General features: G+C 41.9%; 1 protein-coding gene across 2 annotated transcripts in view; it reads left to right on the top strand.

Moving 5' to 3' along the window:
* The window catches only part of DCUN1D5 (defective in cullin neddylation 1 domain containing 5), an 80829-nt gene that overhangs the window by 10800 nt on the left and 52839 nt on the right, over window positions 1–17190 (top strand). For both annotated transcript variants that reach the window (XM_029602425.1, XM_029602424.1), the window contains exons 3-4: window positions 8457–8548; window positions 14924–14994. In XM_029602425.1, the coding sequence (XP_029458285.1) occupies window positions 8457–8548; window positions 14924–14994 (163 nt within the window). The remainder of the gene's footprint in view (window positions 1–8456; window positions 8549–14923; window positions 14995–17190) is intronic.

The following is a 17190-nucleotide window of genomic DNA, read 5'->3' as shown; positions in this document are numbered from 1 at the left end:
TAGGTAAGCCTTTGCAATAATGTGCGGCCAGTCCATTCCTCGGTTCCAGTTGTAGGGGGCAGATTGTCTGTTTTACGAGGAGTGGACCAAACTCACATCGGACCAGACACGGCTATGCGTTAGATTTAGCATGTCGGCTCCGTCATCAGTTCCTGGTCTCCCCATGCGGCTATGCAACAAAGCGTCGGGCAGTAAAGGAGGCGTTGCAGCGCCTTCTCGACCTTGGAGCAATTACGCCGGTGCATCCATTGGAATAATGGAAAGGCCGCTACTCCATCTACTTTGTAGTACCAAAAAAGGAGGGGACCTTCTGGCCCATACTCAATTTAAAGCGGGTCAAGAGATGTCTTCGGATCCCCCGCTTTTGCATGGAGACACTGCGGTCCGTCATTGCTTCAGTTTGACAGAGGGAGTTTCTAGCATCCCTAGATCTGACGGAGGCGAATTTACACATCGCGGTCCGAGCCGACCACCAGAAGTTTGAGGTTTTCTATCCTGGGGCATCATTATCAGTTTCAAGCTCTGCCTTTTGGCCTCGCTACAGCACCCAGGACGTTCACCAAGATAATGCTGGTGGTGGCGGCGCAGCTACGCAAGGAAGAACATAAGAAATTGCCATGCTGGGTGAGACCAAGGGTCCATCAAGCCCAGCATCCTGTTTCCAACAGAGGCCAAAACCAGGCCACAAGAACCTGGCAATTACCCAAACACTAAGAAGAACCCATGCTACTGATGCAGTTAATAGCAGTGGCTATTCCCTAAGTATAATTGATTAATAGCCATTAATGGACTTCTCCTCCAAGAACTTATCCAAACCTTTTTTGAACCCAGCTACACTAACTGCACTAACCACCTCCTCTGGCAACAAATTCCAGAGCTTTGTGCGTTGAGTGAAAAAGAATTTTCTCCGATTAGTCTTAAATGTGCTTCTTGTTAACTTCATGGAATGCCCCCTGGTCCTTCTATTATTCGAAAGTGTAAATAACCGAGTCACATCTACTCGTTCAAGACCTCTCATGATCTTAAAGACCTCTATCATATCCCCCCTCAGCTGTCTCTTCTCCAAGCTGAACAGCCCTAACCTCTTCAGCCTTTCCTCATAGGGGAGCTGTTCCATCCCCTTTATCATTTTGGTTGCCCTTCTCTGTACCTTCTCCATCGCAACTATATCTTTTTTGAGATGCGGCGACCAGAATTGTATACAGTATTCAAGGTGCGGTCTCACCAAGGAGCGATACAGAGGCATTATGACATTTTGCGTTCTATTAACCATTCCCTTCCTAATAATTCCTAACATTCTATTTGCTTTTTTGACTGCTGCAGCACACTGAGCCGACGATTTTAAAGTATTATCCACTATGATGCCTAGATCTTTTTCCTGGGTGGTAGCTCCTAATATGGAACCTAACATCGTGTAACTACAGCAAGGGTTATTTTTCCCTATGTGCAACACCTTGCACTTGTCCACATTAAATTTCATCTGCCATTTGGATGCCCAATCTTCCAGTCTTGCAAGGTCCTCCTGTAATGTATCACAGTCTGCTTGTGATTTAACTACTCTGAATAATTTTGTATCATCCGCAAATTTGATAACCTCACTCGTATTCCTTTCCAGATCATTTATATATATATATATATTGAAAAGCACCGGTCCAAGTACAGATCCCTGAGGCACTCCACTGTTTACCCTTTTCCACTGAGAAAATTGACCATTTAATCCTACTCTCTGTTTCCTGTCTTTTAACCAGTTTGTAATTCACGAAAAGACATCGCCTCCTATCCCATGACTTTTTAGTTTTCGTAGAAGCCTCTCATGAGGGACTTTGTCAAACGCCTTCTGAAAATCCAAATACACTACATCTACCGGTTCACCTTTATCCACATGTTTATTAACCCCTTCAAAAAAATGAAACAGATTTGTTAGGCAAGACTTCCCTTTGGTAAATCCGTGTTGACTGTGTTCCATTAAATCATGTCTTTCTATATGCTCTACGATTTTGATCTTGAGAATAGTTTCCACTATTTTTTCCGGCATTGAAGTCAGGCTCACTGGTCTATAGTTACCCGGATCTCCCCTGGAGCCTTTTTTAAATATTGGGGTTACATTGGCCACCCTCCAATCTTCAGGTACAGTGGATGATTTTAATGATAGGTTACAAATTTTAACTAATAGATCAGAAATTTCATTTTTTATTTCCTTCAGAACCCTAGGATGTATACCCTCCAGTCCAGGTGATTTGCTACTCTTTAGTTTGTCAATCTGGCCTACTACATCTTCCAGGTTCACACTGATTTCGTTCAGTTCGTCTGACTCATCACCCCTGAAAACCATCTCTGGAACTGGTATCTCCCCAACATCCTCATTAGTAAACAAGGAGGCAAAGAATTAATTTAGTCTTTCTGCAATGGCCTTATCTTCTCTAAGAGCCCCTTTAACCCCTCTGTCATCTAATGGTCCAACCGACTCCCTCACAGGTTTCTTGCTTTGGATATATTTAAAATGTTTTGATTATGAGTTTTTGCCTCTATGGCCAACTTCATTTCAAATTCTCTCTTCGCCTGTCTTATCAGTGTTTTACACTTACCTTGACAATGCTTATGTTTTATATATGAAATTAAAACTGAGAAACGTAGAAAAAGGACAATATTTTTAACACTTTGCAAATAGCCTTTATTACTAAACTATGTTACCGGACTCTAATGGCACTTCCTATAGATAGTATTAACTTATATATTTTCCAAAAATGTATATATGTGCCTCATTGTAAACCGTTGTAATGGTATACTACTTGACGACGGTATAGAAAAGATTTTAAATAAATAAAATAAATAAAAATCCTATTTTCTTCAGATGGATCCTCCTTCCAATTTTTGAAGGATGTTTTTTTGGCTAAAATAGCCTCTTTCACCTCCATACTTGGACGATTGGCTGATTCGAGTGAAATTGGAGGTGCTTTGCCACTTGGCGATCCACTGGGTGCTTCAGCTATTACGAGCGCTCAGATTGGTTGCCAACCTTGCCAAGAGTCGTCTAATTCCCTCCCAGTCATTGGAATTTCTGGGGGCTCTATTTGATATGCAACAGGGCAGAGTATTTCTGATGCTCTTAAAAAAAAAACAACTTAAGACCTGGCTTTTCCTCCAGGCCTTCCCTTAACTTTCACAACCATTAATTGTCAACCGGACAGGATTCCGCTTACCGGACTAATTTTCCCCGTCACGTTAAACGTCATATTTATGCCTCTGTTTCTTGGTCTCATTGCCTCATCTAGTTTGTTATTCTGTCCTTTACCTCTGGCTAACCTAGCCCCCCCCCCCCCAAGTTATTAATTCCTTGTTATATGTAACTTTCGCCTCTGGTTAATAGATGTTTAAGTTCTATCCCTTGTTTACATGTAAACCGATCTGATATGAAATCTTTTCATGAAGGTCGGTATATAAAAGTGTTAAATAAATAAATGTCTGAACGAATCGTCAAATTCAGGTTTGGTTGTCCAAGCATCCTCCCAAAGTGTGGGATTACTTGCGGGTCCTGGGCTCAATGATGTCTACGCTGGAACTGGTTCCATGGGACTTTGTGCACATGCATCCTTTACACTCCAGTTTCTGAACAATTTCATCTGCCTCTGCCTCTGACTGAGTCTGCACGGTCCAGTCTGGATTGGTGGCTGCTCTCGGACAGCTTGAGTCGCGTGGTTCCAGAATGGATGGTGGTCACCACGGATGTGAGTCTTTCCGGTTGGGGAGCAATGTGTTTCGGGAAGTCCGTGCAGGGCCAATGGTCCCAAGAGGGAGTCCCAATGGTCCATCAGTTGTCTTGAGACCAGGGCGGTACGGCTGGCATTGCATGCCTTCTTTCCGATCCTCAAGGGGAAATCGGTCAGGGTGCTGTTGGACAATGCGACCACAGTGGCTTACATCAATCGACAAGGAGGAACAAAAAGCCAGCCAGTAGCATTTGGAAGCTCATCAGCTCAGCTGGGTGGAGCAGAACCTGGTCAGTATAGCTGCATCCCATGTTGCCGGGGTCGACAACGTTCACGCGGATTTCCTCAGTCAACATCGGCTCTATCCAGGAGAATGGGAGTTGGCCGACAAAGTGTTTCAGCTCATCTGCGACACGTGGGGCACATCCTGCATGGATCTGATGGCGACGTTCAAGAATGCCAAGGCTCCATGCTTCTATGCTCACCGCAGAGACATGGGAGCAGAGGGAGTGGACGCTCTGGTTCTTCCTTGGCCGTCGAACGTCCTGCTCTACGTATTCCCGCCTTGGCCTCTAATTGGCAAAGTGCTCAGGTGAATAGAACTACATCCAGCAGAAGTGATCCTGGTGGCTCCTGAATGGCCACATCGTCCATGGTTTGCGGATCTGGTCAATCTAGCTGTGGTGTGTCCCCTGTGGTTTCTGGATCTTCCGGACCTGATGCATCAGGGGCCTTTCTGTTTCGACCAGGCCGATCGCGTTTCTCTAGTGGCATGGCTTTTGAGAGGCAGCAGCTGAAGGGCAAAGTTTATTCGGATGCTGTAGAGGCTACTCTTTTAAGGTCGTGTAAAACTTCCACTTCCATGTCTTATGTCCGAGTATTGAAGATCTTCGCGTCTTGGTGTTAAGAGCGACAGATTGTCCCTACCCGGGCGTCCGTGCCAGATTATTTTGGGTTTCCTTTAAGCTGGGTTAGCTAAGGGTTTATTGTGTAGTTCCTTGAGGGTGCAGGTGGCAGCTCTTGGTTGTTTACGCGGTACCATATAGGGGGTAGCATTGGCTGCGCATCCAGATGTCTTGCGTTTTCTTCGGGGAGCGAAGCATTTAGGTCCACCGGTGAGACATCCTTGTCTGTCTTGGAACCTGAACTTAGTCCTCACAGCCTTGTGTGTGGCGCCCTTTGAGCCTTTGAAAAGGGCAACGTTGAAAGACCTCACGTTGAAGGTGGTTTTTCTAGTGGCAATTTCCTCTGCTCGTAGAGTGTCCAAACTTCAGGCATTATCTTGCAGGGAGCCCTTTTTAAGGATTTCAGATTCTGGAGTATCCTTGTGAACGGTTCCTTCCTTTCTTCGAAAAGTAGTTTCCTCTTTTCATTTGAATCAATCGGTGGAGCTTCCGTCCTTTTCGGAACTGGACCGGTCAGATCCCCTTTCTAAGGACTTAAGGAAGTTGGATTTCCGCAGGGCTTTACTGTATTATTTGGAAGTTACCAACAGTTTTCGGGTCTCAGATCATCTCTTTGTGCTCTGGAGTGGCCCAAAAAGGGGTAATATGGCGTCTAAGACCACGATAGCCCATTGGCTGAAAGAGGCTATAAATTCTGCATATTTGCTACGTGGTAGGCCCTTACCGGTGGGACTTCGGGCACATTCTACCCGTTCCTAGACTGCTTCTTGGGCGGAATGTTAACAGGTTTCACCGCAGGAAATTTGCAGAGCAGCTTCATGGATATCCTTACATATCTTTGCGAGGCATTACAGGCTGGATGTCCAGGTCCCGGAGGCGGGAGGATTTGGAGAAGGTCTGCTGAGAGCGGGCCTCTCTGGATCCCATCCCAGGTAAGAAAAGCTCTGGTACATCTCAGGAGTCTGGACTGATCCGGGTACATACAGGGAAAAGAAACTTGGTTCTTGTCTGATAATTTTCGTTCCTGTAGTACCATGGATCAGTCCAGAGTCCCGCCCGCTTGGTGCAAAGAGGTAATGGAGAGTCCGCTCGTTCAGCATTTGTTTACTTCTGGTCTGCAGATAAATCTTATTTACCCTATTTAACAGGTTTGGTTCACAGTTGGGGGTTAGTGATCCAGTTCGAGTTTATGGTTCGTGTATATAGTTAGTTTAGTTTTGAACCATTCTGCTTTGACACTGAGTAATACTGACAGACTGTGGGTGGCACCTTGGCATATAAGGCAGAATCTGTCAATTTTTTCTGTCTCCATCTGCTGGAGGGGAGGCAAAACCCAGGAGTCTGGACTGATCCGTGGTAGATTATCAGGTAAGAGCCAAGTTTTTTTTGCACTCCCTCCCATCCCCCACTGTCAATTCCTGTTGGAACTCCCAAAATCTCTTACCACAGCCAGGAATGCAAAACAATCATCTGGTTCCTGGTGCATCTAATATCGCTGTTGTATTGCTTTGATAGCAACTCTGCACTTGCCAAGAGCCAGATGATTGTTCCAAATTCCTGGTGACAGTAAGGGGTTTGAGGGATTCCAGGTGGGGTTGGGAGGATTCAGGTAAGGTTTACAGGGAGTGGGGTGGGTTTATGACTGGGACCTACCTCACAATTCTATTTTAGCAAATTCAGTGGTGGAGGGGATAGGCAGGAGGACTTTCGGGCCTACAGACCCCCACAACATTTTGGAACTACTTTGGGGGCTTGGCCTGTAGGGTCAACATTTTTCACTGAGGTGGGGGGGGGGTGAAGTATTGGGCTGGCAGACCCGCAAGGGTGGGTTATTTTTTTGTTTTGTTTTGTTTTTTTAAGAATCACTACTTCACTGGCTATATTTTTGAATATAGCTGGTTAAAATTATCTGGGAATATGTTTCTGGATAATGTTTTGAAACCTAAGCAGCAATATTCAAACCTAGCTGGTTAGGTTTCAAAGTTATCCTGCTATGTATGCCTGGATAATTTTATTCAAGGGTATTCAGTGGTGTGTTTTATCGTGCTGAATAATATCCCTGATAACTTATCCAGCTAACTTTAGCCAGATAAGCTATTCATTTTATCCTTTTTTTTTTTTTTAATATTGACCTCTGATCTCTTCAGCAAACATCTTGGAAAACCAGTCATAATTGAGAAAAATATACCTTTCATTCTGCTTTATATTTTTTTGTTTTATTTAGATATATTAGGTTTTTATGTGTTTGGCAGGTTTTGGATTTCTTGAGGTACTGGTGTGATTCAGGAAATGTTGTTTTGTTTTGTTTTTTTAAACCCATTCTGTTTCTCTGGGTTAAGACTTTAATGAATTAAGCTCTGAATCCTCTCTAAATTCAGCTTTAATTCAGGAGCATTTTCATACTGCTTTATCAGTTTTTGGATGTAATTTTAGTTATGGCTCAACTTTCCAATGCTAAATATATGCATAACTGTCTAGTTTTAATATATGCTGAATATTTTTGTGGATGCGCAAACCTCCAGCATTTTTTCAAAGTAAGAACCTCCAGCTGTGATGACACCACCACTGAACATTTTTAAATCATTTTTATAACTGTTGCATCAAAATATAAAACCGATCTGATGCTGCTTGTTTGCTTTGGTTTAGACGACTGTGCCATTGAAGATATTTTTGCCTACACAAACACATCAGATTTGCAGAGCAAACAAATACCTCAGGTTGTCTTCCATGTTCTTTGAAGGATGAAGAGGGAATTGTTTGCCTAGATTTTTGTATTTTCACTTTTGTATGAATTTGTGAAGAATTTTCATTTTTTAGCTATTGAATTTAAGTACTTTCATTTTTCCTTTTGACTAACAGGAAAAGACCTTGATATTGTGTTCTTATCTGGTTAAGAATTTATCCGGCTAATTTTATCTGGCTAACCTAACTGGAATATTGAATATGCAGGTCTAACTTATCTGGCTAACTTTACCACCCATTACTTAGCTGGATAAATACTTGGCCATTAAGTACTTCTCTGACTATATGGCGGCTGCTGAACAAAGCACAATATTTAAACGCTGTCACTTAGCCGGATAAGTGGCGCTAAGTACCGGTAGTTACCTCAACATGATTCTTTTTCCCTGATGCATTTTTACTGAACTTTTTAAAATTTAATACACAATCCACCAAATTTATCAAATCCACCTATATCAAATTTAGAATAATGATTTGAGACCTGTTGTTCATAAATAGGGCCCACTGAGATTAATGGGACCAATTTACTAACAACATTTGGTAAATACTCCCCATTAGGATTCTAACAGCTTAACTTCATCTGCCTTTGAGAATACCTAAGATCTGAAGAAATGACAAGAGGCCAGTGACACCTTATAGACTAACCAATTTCTTGAGGCTTCTGGTTTCTAGGACAGAATCTACTTTATCAGATGCAGAGGAACAGGTTTCCCCTGAAAATGTTAAGGAATGTGTGTATCTGTTAGACATGTGTTCAATATATACATGTCTAATTTTCACATGAGTGTGAGGCTACAGGGTCTGATCTGAAAATAGATGGCGGGCTAAGCATGAGCTAGACACAATTAACTGCCAAAAATAGGAAGGGCAGGATATATTAAGAGAAAATCAGCTTGTTATGACACTCAGAATGAAGTTGCACATAGTGGAGGAAAATGCCTGAAAGTATATGCAGTTAACTGTAAGGAAATGTAACTTGAAAACCCCAGATGTCTTACTTTAACACAATGGTATATATAAGCATAAATCCCTAAAATGTGCTTTGTACACTTTTTGTGTGCTGTATTGTATTTTATTTAAGTAATTTTGCAATTGTTTTTAAAAGTTATTGCAGATCACAAACACCTAGTAGACTAATAAGTGGAGATGATCTTTTTTCAAGCAAGAAGTGCCTAGCTTGGTTTTATGAATATGCAGGTATGTAGTTTTTATCTGGGTGCTAATTTAAGTTTAACCCTTTGCCGGGGGGGAGGGGGTTGATGTTTCTCCTAGGGCCATAAAAGTATTTGTTAGTTGGGGGGGGCTACTCTTTCCATCCTACCCCTTCTCTCTGCAAATCCCAGGGAAGGGAGTTCTTGCTTTGGGGGTAAAGGAAATCCTCCTTGGCCCAAGTGATGGAGTGTTTCTCCATAAGTGTGTGTATTTTTCAGATATTGTATTCTCCTTAGGGACAGACAGGCTGGACACTGACTGGGTGTTCAAATAAAATTTACTAATTATCTCCAAAATATCAATCTCTGTCCCACAAACTTTCCACAAATGAAATTGTACATTTGAACTATTTACATAGTCTTTCTGCTGGGGTGCTTGTGTCCATCTCTCTAGCTCCTGGGAGGGAGCTTGCCACTCTTTTCTCATCAGGGTACAAACAGTCCGGTAAGATGGGGGGGAACCCTAAGCCATGAAAAGGTCCTACCTGAGTCCAAAATTCTGTCTTTTTGCCCACAGCCTGTGTCCTGGTCCCTTTCGGATAAAGATCTGGTTGGGAGTCTCCAGATCTTGATGTTCCAATCCTATACTCTCTCTCCATGCTATATGACTTTTCTGGGAGTAAAGCCTGATTTTTCCAGTTTTGAACAAAGTTCTTTATCTTCTTACTCCAAGTTGTGAGGAGGGGTAGGAAAAAAAACCTCCACACAAAGAAAAGGGGGGAAAAATACAAATTGCTCAAAGTCCAAAAACCCCATGCTGGGTAGTATTGTCACTGCTTTTCCTCCTTTAGGGAGTAGAGGGGTAGCTCACAGGTCTCCAGCCCCTGCCTTCAGGATTGGGGCATGTCCCTCTCCCAAAGCACAAAGTGTTCCCCAGAATGAGGAAAAACTAATCAAAAACCTGACTAAAATGTCAAAAAATCTTTCTTCCAAAAATGAGACCGACAAAACAGGGAATGTACTGATGAGGAATCTCCTCTGAATACAAGAAAAATACCAGATTGGTTTATTGGGCTCAACTTAGCAGGGTAAAGGGAAAAATAGCTCTCTTTACTTTTCAAGAGCCAGCTCAAAATGACCACACTCTTGCTACCTGTAGCTCCACCGTATACACTTGGGATAGCAAGTCACAGTCGGCTCATTGAAGAGACTGAAAAAGGAATGGAAAATCCCACTATGTTGCCCTGATGATAAGGGACCTAGGACCATCTAGTGGCTAACTGAAGGGCTGGCCAGATAAGCATAACCAGAGCCTCTGGTACTCTTTTGTGTTTAGGTGGGTCCAATGCATTTCTTGTGTTTGCTGTGTACATTTTATTGTCTTTATGGTGATTTGTAATCACTCCACTTTACACTAAATATGACTCTACTATCATTAGTGCAACCAGCATTGCTGGCTTATTGAAACATGTTTCTCGACAGCTTTAACTAGAGTAGGTTCTTTTAATGTGTTTTACAACTGGAAGCCTTTTGTGAGGTTAAAACTGTGCTGCCATGTAAGGGAATGGAAGAATACATTTCTTAACATAGAAACATAGAAATGACGGCAGAAGAAGACCAAACGGCCCATCCAGTCTGCCCAGCAAGCTATGCACTTTTTTTTTCCTCTTACTTGTTATGCTTGGCTCTTAGTACCTTTTAATTTTATTTCCCTTCCACCCCACCATTAATGTAGGACAGCAATAGTTTCCTAATTTCTGACTTTTCTTTTTGACTTGTAAAACCTTGTTTTGATTTCCTGTTCCATTCTGCTTGTATTGTCATGTGTCTTTGTTTTACCCAGCACATCTTTAGCATTTCTAGAGCCTTCCTGCTTCAAGCCAGTGATAACTCAACTGTGATACAAGTTGCAACAGCATGGGAAAAAGGATTGTTCTGTGGCTACAAATAGACTAGAATTATTGTTGCTTCTGAGAACCGCAGAAGTGGGTTACAGAACTAGAGGGACAGAAGACCCCGTAACCTTTATTGGAATTTAGAAAATGTTACTACTGCTTTTCTTAAAGCCCTTCATGGCAAGTAAAATGTGATATTTTGTCTGCATTCCTGAACTTTTTGTTTGTTTGCCCAGATCTCTTGCTATCATGGTAGTCTTTCAGTAGACTAAGGTACTTGCAAATTCAGATTTTTCTGCCTTCTCTTTCTAGGTCAGGCCAACAACTTATTTGACCTTGAACTTTAGACCTCTAGTATTTACTGAGAACCCCCTGATACTGTAACCCGTTGTGGGGTGGCTATATTGATGCATGCATTCGTGCTGATACAGCATCACTACAGAGAAAGTTTTTAATGCATTTAGTCATAGCTTTTATATTACCTAATAGGAAGATCGATATGGATACTAATACCAATTCATTGGTTTTTATAGGAGTACAGTAGTATTCTCAACAATATTCTTTATGCCATTTTTATCATTTTTAACATTTGTATATTGCTGTATCCAAAGTTCTAGGCAGCTTACATAAAAATAAAACATACATAAATATAGGATGGATTCTACACCTCAAACAAATTCTGTAGAACAGACTGGCCAAACCTACTGTCACATCAGCCATCCCTCTCTAAACAGTAGTGGGATGTGAATTTGTGGAGGGAACTCCACATCGCAGCCTTGCATAATGCTGTGAATATCAGTATGAGCCCTGAAGAATTCAAATGAATATTGGCAGTTAACATCCCTCTGATAGTTTCTTGAATTTATCATCTGTGCTTAAGAAGCAGAAATTATAAAGTTAAGGATTCCCCCCACAACTATAACTCATCAGCTTTTTACACTATCATGACAATGAGTATTCTATGATACACAGTTACTGTATTTATATCTAGGTAGGAGTTTTATGTGGTACCCCTAATTGAGGATGTAGTAAAGCAAATTACAGGTACAGTGAATCCTTGCCCTGAAGAATTTAGAATCTACCTGAGTATGTGAGACAAGGGGAGATAATGGCCTGCTGAAGGTCATTGCAAGTATCAATGACAGAAGCAGTGCTTGAATTTATATACCCTGCTTCCCAGAATATTATTCTAACCTCTAGATTATTTTTAATATTTAGAAACCTAATGCATCAGTTTTTTCTGGAGCCATGTCCAATATAAAATGCAGCATGTGGTCACAAATGTGTGCATTAACAATTACATGCAGTAATATCAAGCATGCATACATTGGAAACACATTTTCATTTCAACAATGCATAATCTATGAATCTGATAACTAAACTTTCAGCTTGATGTATGAAGACAGCATTGCTTCTTAACTTTCAAACATTTTGTTTTGAATAAAACTGGAAAACATGTAACTTACTGCATGATGACATGGAAAGAAAAGTAACTTGTTACTGTTACAGCTGTGATGAATCCTTCTTGAATACTTATGCTGAATTAGTGTAAAAAGCAATGCTTGCTACAGGTTCAGGGAGACAGGCAAATGAGTGGCGCAGCAGAATCTTTATTTAGTGAGGCAAATCTCTGCACTGATGTTTCCCCAATTGGAGCAAAGTTTACTACTTTTCTGTTAAGAGCAAATGTGGTGAATACTAATATACAGGCCGATACAATTCATTGTGCTCGGTTGAGCGCATGACTTTACCGGCACTTAGACGCTCATTTTGGACGCTTGTCCAAAACCCCTCATGCAATAAGGGGATTAGCATGTCCAAACAAGCACAAAGTTAATAGAGCTCGTTACAGTTCATGTTGATGAGGCTATTGGCTATTACCTCCTGATGCAAAAAAAAAAAAAAAAGTGCACCCAACGTGCACATTTTTACTCTCAAAAATTAATACATGCCCTGGAGAGGAACCTAAAAAAGAACAGAAAAAAAAAGGTATTGCCGGCGGTCAGGTTAGGAAAATGGACACTCAGTTAACAAGTGTCCATTTTCCTAACCCGTGGGTGTGCTTGTAAAATTGAATGTCTGTTTTCCTAACCCGCTGACAGCCACCTCTCGTGGGCGCCAGATGCCGAGGAGGCGCTAGGGATGAAAATTGTTCCCTGGCACCTCCTTTCTACCGCGGCAGCGCATTTAAATATTAAGTTGGATGCTTGGGAGAGATAGATTGGCACGTGTTAAGAAAGCGGGCGCTCAATCATGAGCGCCTGTTTAATGCACACCGATATTCCATTGGCCTCATGGTTATTTTCTTACCACTAGATGACAGCATAGTATATAAGCATACAGAACATTGAAATTCAGAATGACAATATAGCTTGAGATTACTGTGAAGCCGAAACAAGGGATATGAAGTGCAGATCTACATCAACGATGTAGCTTTTCGGACATTATAGCCTGCTTCCAGGTCCAATATGGTTACTAGAATTTTATACTAGATTTGCAGAATAACATTTTTGACAAATTTTTTGTTTTAACTGTGATCTGGACAAAAGGGCATTTGCAAACATTTTTTTCTTTTAATTATGGTTTAAATTCTAGGTTTTCCACTGCTGATTTACATTTTTATCAGAGCAACTGTAATGTATGGAAGAGTATGTTCCAGGTAGTGTAGCGGAAACCCCATTAGCATGCTATGAGACAGGCTTACATTTTTGATAAATCACCTTTTCTAGATGTAGCCTTTGCTTTTCTTCTAAAAGCAAAATATTTCTTCAGGAAGGAGAGGCGTTCATTCAGGGCTAGCTTCTTAAGGCATCTTCTGGTTCCGATTTTGAACAGAATACCAAATAGTTTGAATGAAAGAACGATGATCTAACTCCAGCATCTCTCTCCGTTTTGACAGTGGGGGGCGGGGGCGGGAAAGGGTTTTGGATTCTGAAGACAGCCAGTGCTGGGCCCTGACTTTTATAGTCTGGGGTACTGATTTGCAGACATTAGGGATAAAGCTCAGGACTTCTACGGCCAAGTCCAAAAGCAGCGCATGTTCAAGCTGCATTGTCTGACTTATCAGGAAGGCCAGCAGTAATTGTGTTCTGGGTTTGACTGTTGCTCGGTTTTGATTGTAAATATTACTATCCTTAACATTAAGGCATGAGGGTAACCTTCAAAGAGTAGCAGTTATTACCATAAGAATCTTGCTGAGCAGACTGGATGGACCATTTGCTCTTAATACTATGTTACTATGTAAATTACAAAACTTATTAACAGATTAAGGGTGTCTTGGTTTTTTTTTTACATACAAAAGAAGAAAAAATTATGGCTCATAATTGGGGTTTGAAAAATCTGCTTGTCTAAGGAGGGTGGATTTATTTACGGGTGAGACAATGGTGTCTTTGGCCTAGATCAGGGCCTTAGAAGAGGAGCTGGCATCTTTGACACCAGCTGGGACCTGGGAGGACAAAGAGGGCTGCGGAAAGTGGTGGAGTGAGATAGCAGGGGGATGGGGAGTAGAAGAAAAGAGTGAGGGGTGGGGGGAGGGGGGAGGGGGGAGGGAGTTGAGAGTCAGGAATGAAGGGGTTGGTAGTGAAAGAGGGGTTGGGGACAGAAGGAAGAGAGAGGACTGCACCTAGATGGAGTGTGTAGGAAAGAATGGGCTGCATGGGTGGAGGGGAGGGGGGGGGTATATACATTCACTAGGGAAGAAATGCACTTGCCATGTAATTTTGCCACCTGCCTACCTCAAAGCAAATTATTGGGGTGGGTGGAATATGTGATGAGTACATTTTGGAAGAATTTTTCAAACCTTGTTCATAATGCATACTATATTAATGACCATTTTCATAAATCAAACATGTGATATACAATTCTGTACTCCTTAGGGAAATGCAATCAGAAATGCTGTAAAATGGGATAGAAAAACCCCCCACAAGACTCAGTGTTGTGGAAAACCTGACGTGTTTCAGTCACAAAGAAGCAATATGGGATGAGGGAAATGCTGAAAATAATGGTGTGTGCACAAAGATTTGTGGTGATAATGTTCCTTTCATAAATTCCTCCTGGTATGTTGACTGCTCTGGGCTAGCATACCATCATCAGTTGTTTGAAGAACATGATGCTGTATCAGATCACGTGAAAAATAAAATAAATATCACAGTTAAAATATAACTGACAATTATTTCTAAATGTATGGAAAATGAATAACAATACAAAATAACCTGTGACTAATAATCAGTTATTTAGAATCTAACTAGTCTCCTGTAAAAGTTCATGAAAAAAATATAACCTGTTAAATGACCATGCACAGAGATTTAAATAATATACAGAAATTAGAAAACGCTATAACTACTAATCATTTGTATTGATGATAGCCTTGGCATAAGTCTCAAGAAGATCACTGCATACAAGATGCAAAGCCCATGCTAAATTTCATGGATTGGTAATTAGGATATTTATTAGGATATTTATTTTTGTCTATGTAAATGAGTATAACATTTAGACCATTTGTAAGTAATCTTTATTGTGTGTTAAAGGTCCTGATGAAGTTGTAGGGCCAGAAGGGATGGAAAAGTTTTGTGAAGACATTGGCGTTGAACCTGAAAATGTACGTTTCCTTCTGTGAAAAATGTTATATATGAGTTATGTAGTTAATTTAACTTTGTATACTTGAATATTTGTCTTCAATAAGTGCTAGATCATTTGTTGGCTTGTAATTAGTTGGTTGATCTTTTCTGTATTTGAAAAATCATTGCAGATATCAGCAGATACCAGTGTTGAAAGTCTGCTAGAACATTAAGGGCTAGATTTTAATAGCCCTACGCGCGTAAATCCATAGGGGCGGATTTTAAAAGGGTTATGCGCGTAACCCCGAAAACCTGCTCCTGCGTGCGCCGAGCATAGCGACGCGCGCAAGCCCCCAGGACATGTGTAAGCCCCAGGGCTTGAAAAAAGGGGTGGGGTGTGGGCGGCCGGGGGCGAGGCATGGCCAGAGGCCTCTCCACTGCCTCTGGGCCCGGGGATCATGCGCTGGCACTCAGCCGGTGTGCGCAACCTACGCCTGCCCAGAGGCAGGCGTAAATAAAAAAAAAAAAAAAGGTAGGGGGGAGATTTATGTAGGGCTGGGGGGTGGGTTAGATAGGGGAATGGAGGGGAAGTTGTGGGGCAGAGGGAATGGGGAAAGCCATCGGGGCTCCCCTAGGGCTCGGCATGCACAAATGGGCACCTCCTTGCGCGCACCGACCCCGAATTTTATAACATGTGCGCGTAGATTTGTGCACGCTGCGTTGCACGCACAATTCTACGCCCACGCGTAGGTACGAATATCTGGCCCATAGAATTTACACGCATAGGTGGGGTTACGTGCGCTAAGCCTATTTTACAAAGGCCTGGCGATGCACGTAAAGCCCCGGGATGCGTCTAAGTCCCAGGGCTTCGAAAAAGGGGCGGGGGGTGGGTCCGGGGGGCGGGGCCAGAGACCTCCGGCACAGCGGCCATTTGCTGCTGTGTCGAGGGATTGCAGGCCGGCGCAAGAGGTAAAATAAAGGTTGGGGGGGTTAGGATAGGGCTAGGGGGCGGGAGGGTTAGGGGGTTAGGAAGTGGAGTGGCCTTGGAGGGAACCGGTGAAGGCCACGGGGGTCGGCGTGCACAGGGTGCACAATTGCGCATTAACCCCCGATTTCATAACATGCACGCACCTGCGCGTGTCCCGTAGCGCACCGCACGTTCGTGGGGAACCTGGTGCTAAATCATTCGTAGACTACCTGATTCTGGGTCAGGGTTTCGTAGCAGAGCAGCTAGTGTGCATGTTATAAAATCAGGCATTCATGTGTGCGCGCACATGGACGCCCGCGCACAATTTCTTAAAATCTACCCCAAGGCTATCAGTAATAGTTGGTACAAGTTTCTAAGAATCTGTCCCAGTTTCTTACTGTTTGTTCTAATGGCAAATCTGATACATCAGATACACTAATGCTAGCTACATAATACCACCCATGCCCCAATAGCTCCAATTCCTTGAATATTTAACTAATTGAAATGTGCTCAAGCATCTAAAATCAGAAAACCCCCCCACTGGTTTTCTAATCAGGAATGTACAAAAATGTCCTAAAAAAAAAGGTTGAGATATTTTGTATACAGCCTTCAAGATTAGTGCTTGCAAAATGCAGTCAAATTTATTCTTTGTATTACAATATGCTTTCAGCAACGTTGGGCACTATACAGAATAAAGTAGTCAATACAGAAGGAACCAGTGAACAGCAGAACCATGCCCTGAATATTAATCTTTGTGCAATTTTCCACTAATATCCAAATTATATTTTCCAAAATGTAATAGTGAATTAAATGAATGCATTGTCATCATAAGGGCATGTAACACAATTAATATTTTATGAAAGTCAGGATATTGACATGTAAATAAGTAGTTTTGTCTAAGTAATTTGATTCCTTTCACCATAGCTACTATGAAAGCATCATATGAGGTGCTAGTAATGTTTGAATATTAGAAAGTAGATTTTTTTTAGATGGATTCCAAAGGTTGCGTACATATATGTTTGTAGAGAGAGTTACATGTAATCCTTACTAGTCAGCAACCAGAATGTCTATGAAAAAAAAAGTTGTTTTTTTTTTTTGAAGGGAGAGGGGAATTATACTGTTATGTGCTGTTTTTTATTTTATTTTTTTAATTGAATTAGTGTAGTTGCTGCTTTGGGATACAAATTACTTTTCTGATGACAGACAAGCACATATAATGGAGCCATCCATACATGTGGGCACATGTGACCCCCATCTCATGCCAGAATGG

The sequence above is a fragment of the Rhinatrema bivittatum genome, chromosome 5 (assembly GCF_901001135.1).
Source record: "Rhinatrema bivittatum chromosome 5, aRhiBiv1.1, whole genome shotgun sequence".
Lineage (NCBI taxonomy): Eukaryota > Metazoa > Chordata > Amphibia > Gymnophiona > Rhinatrematidae > Rhinatrema > Rhinatrema bivittatum.
This window is presented reverse-complemented; position numbering and strand designations above follow the sequence as displayed.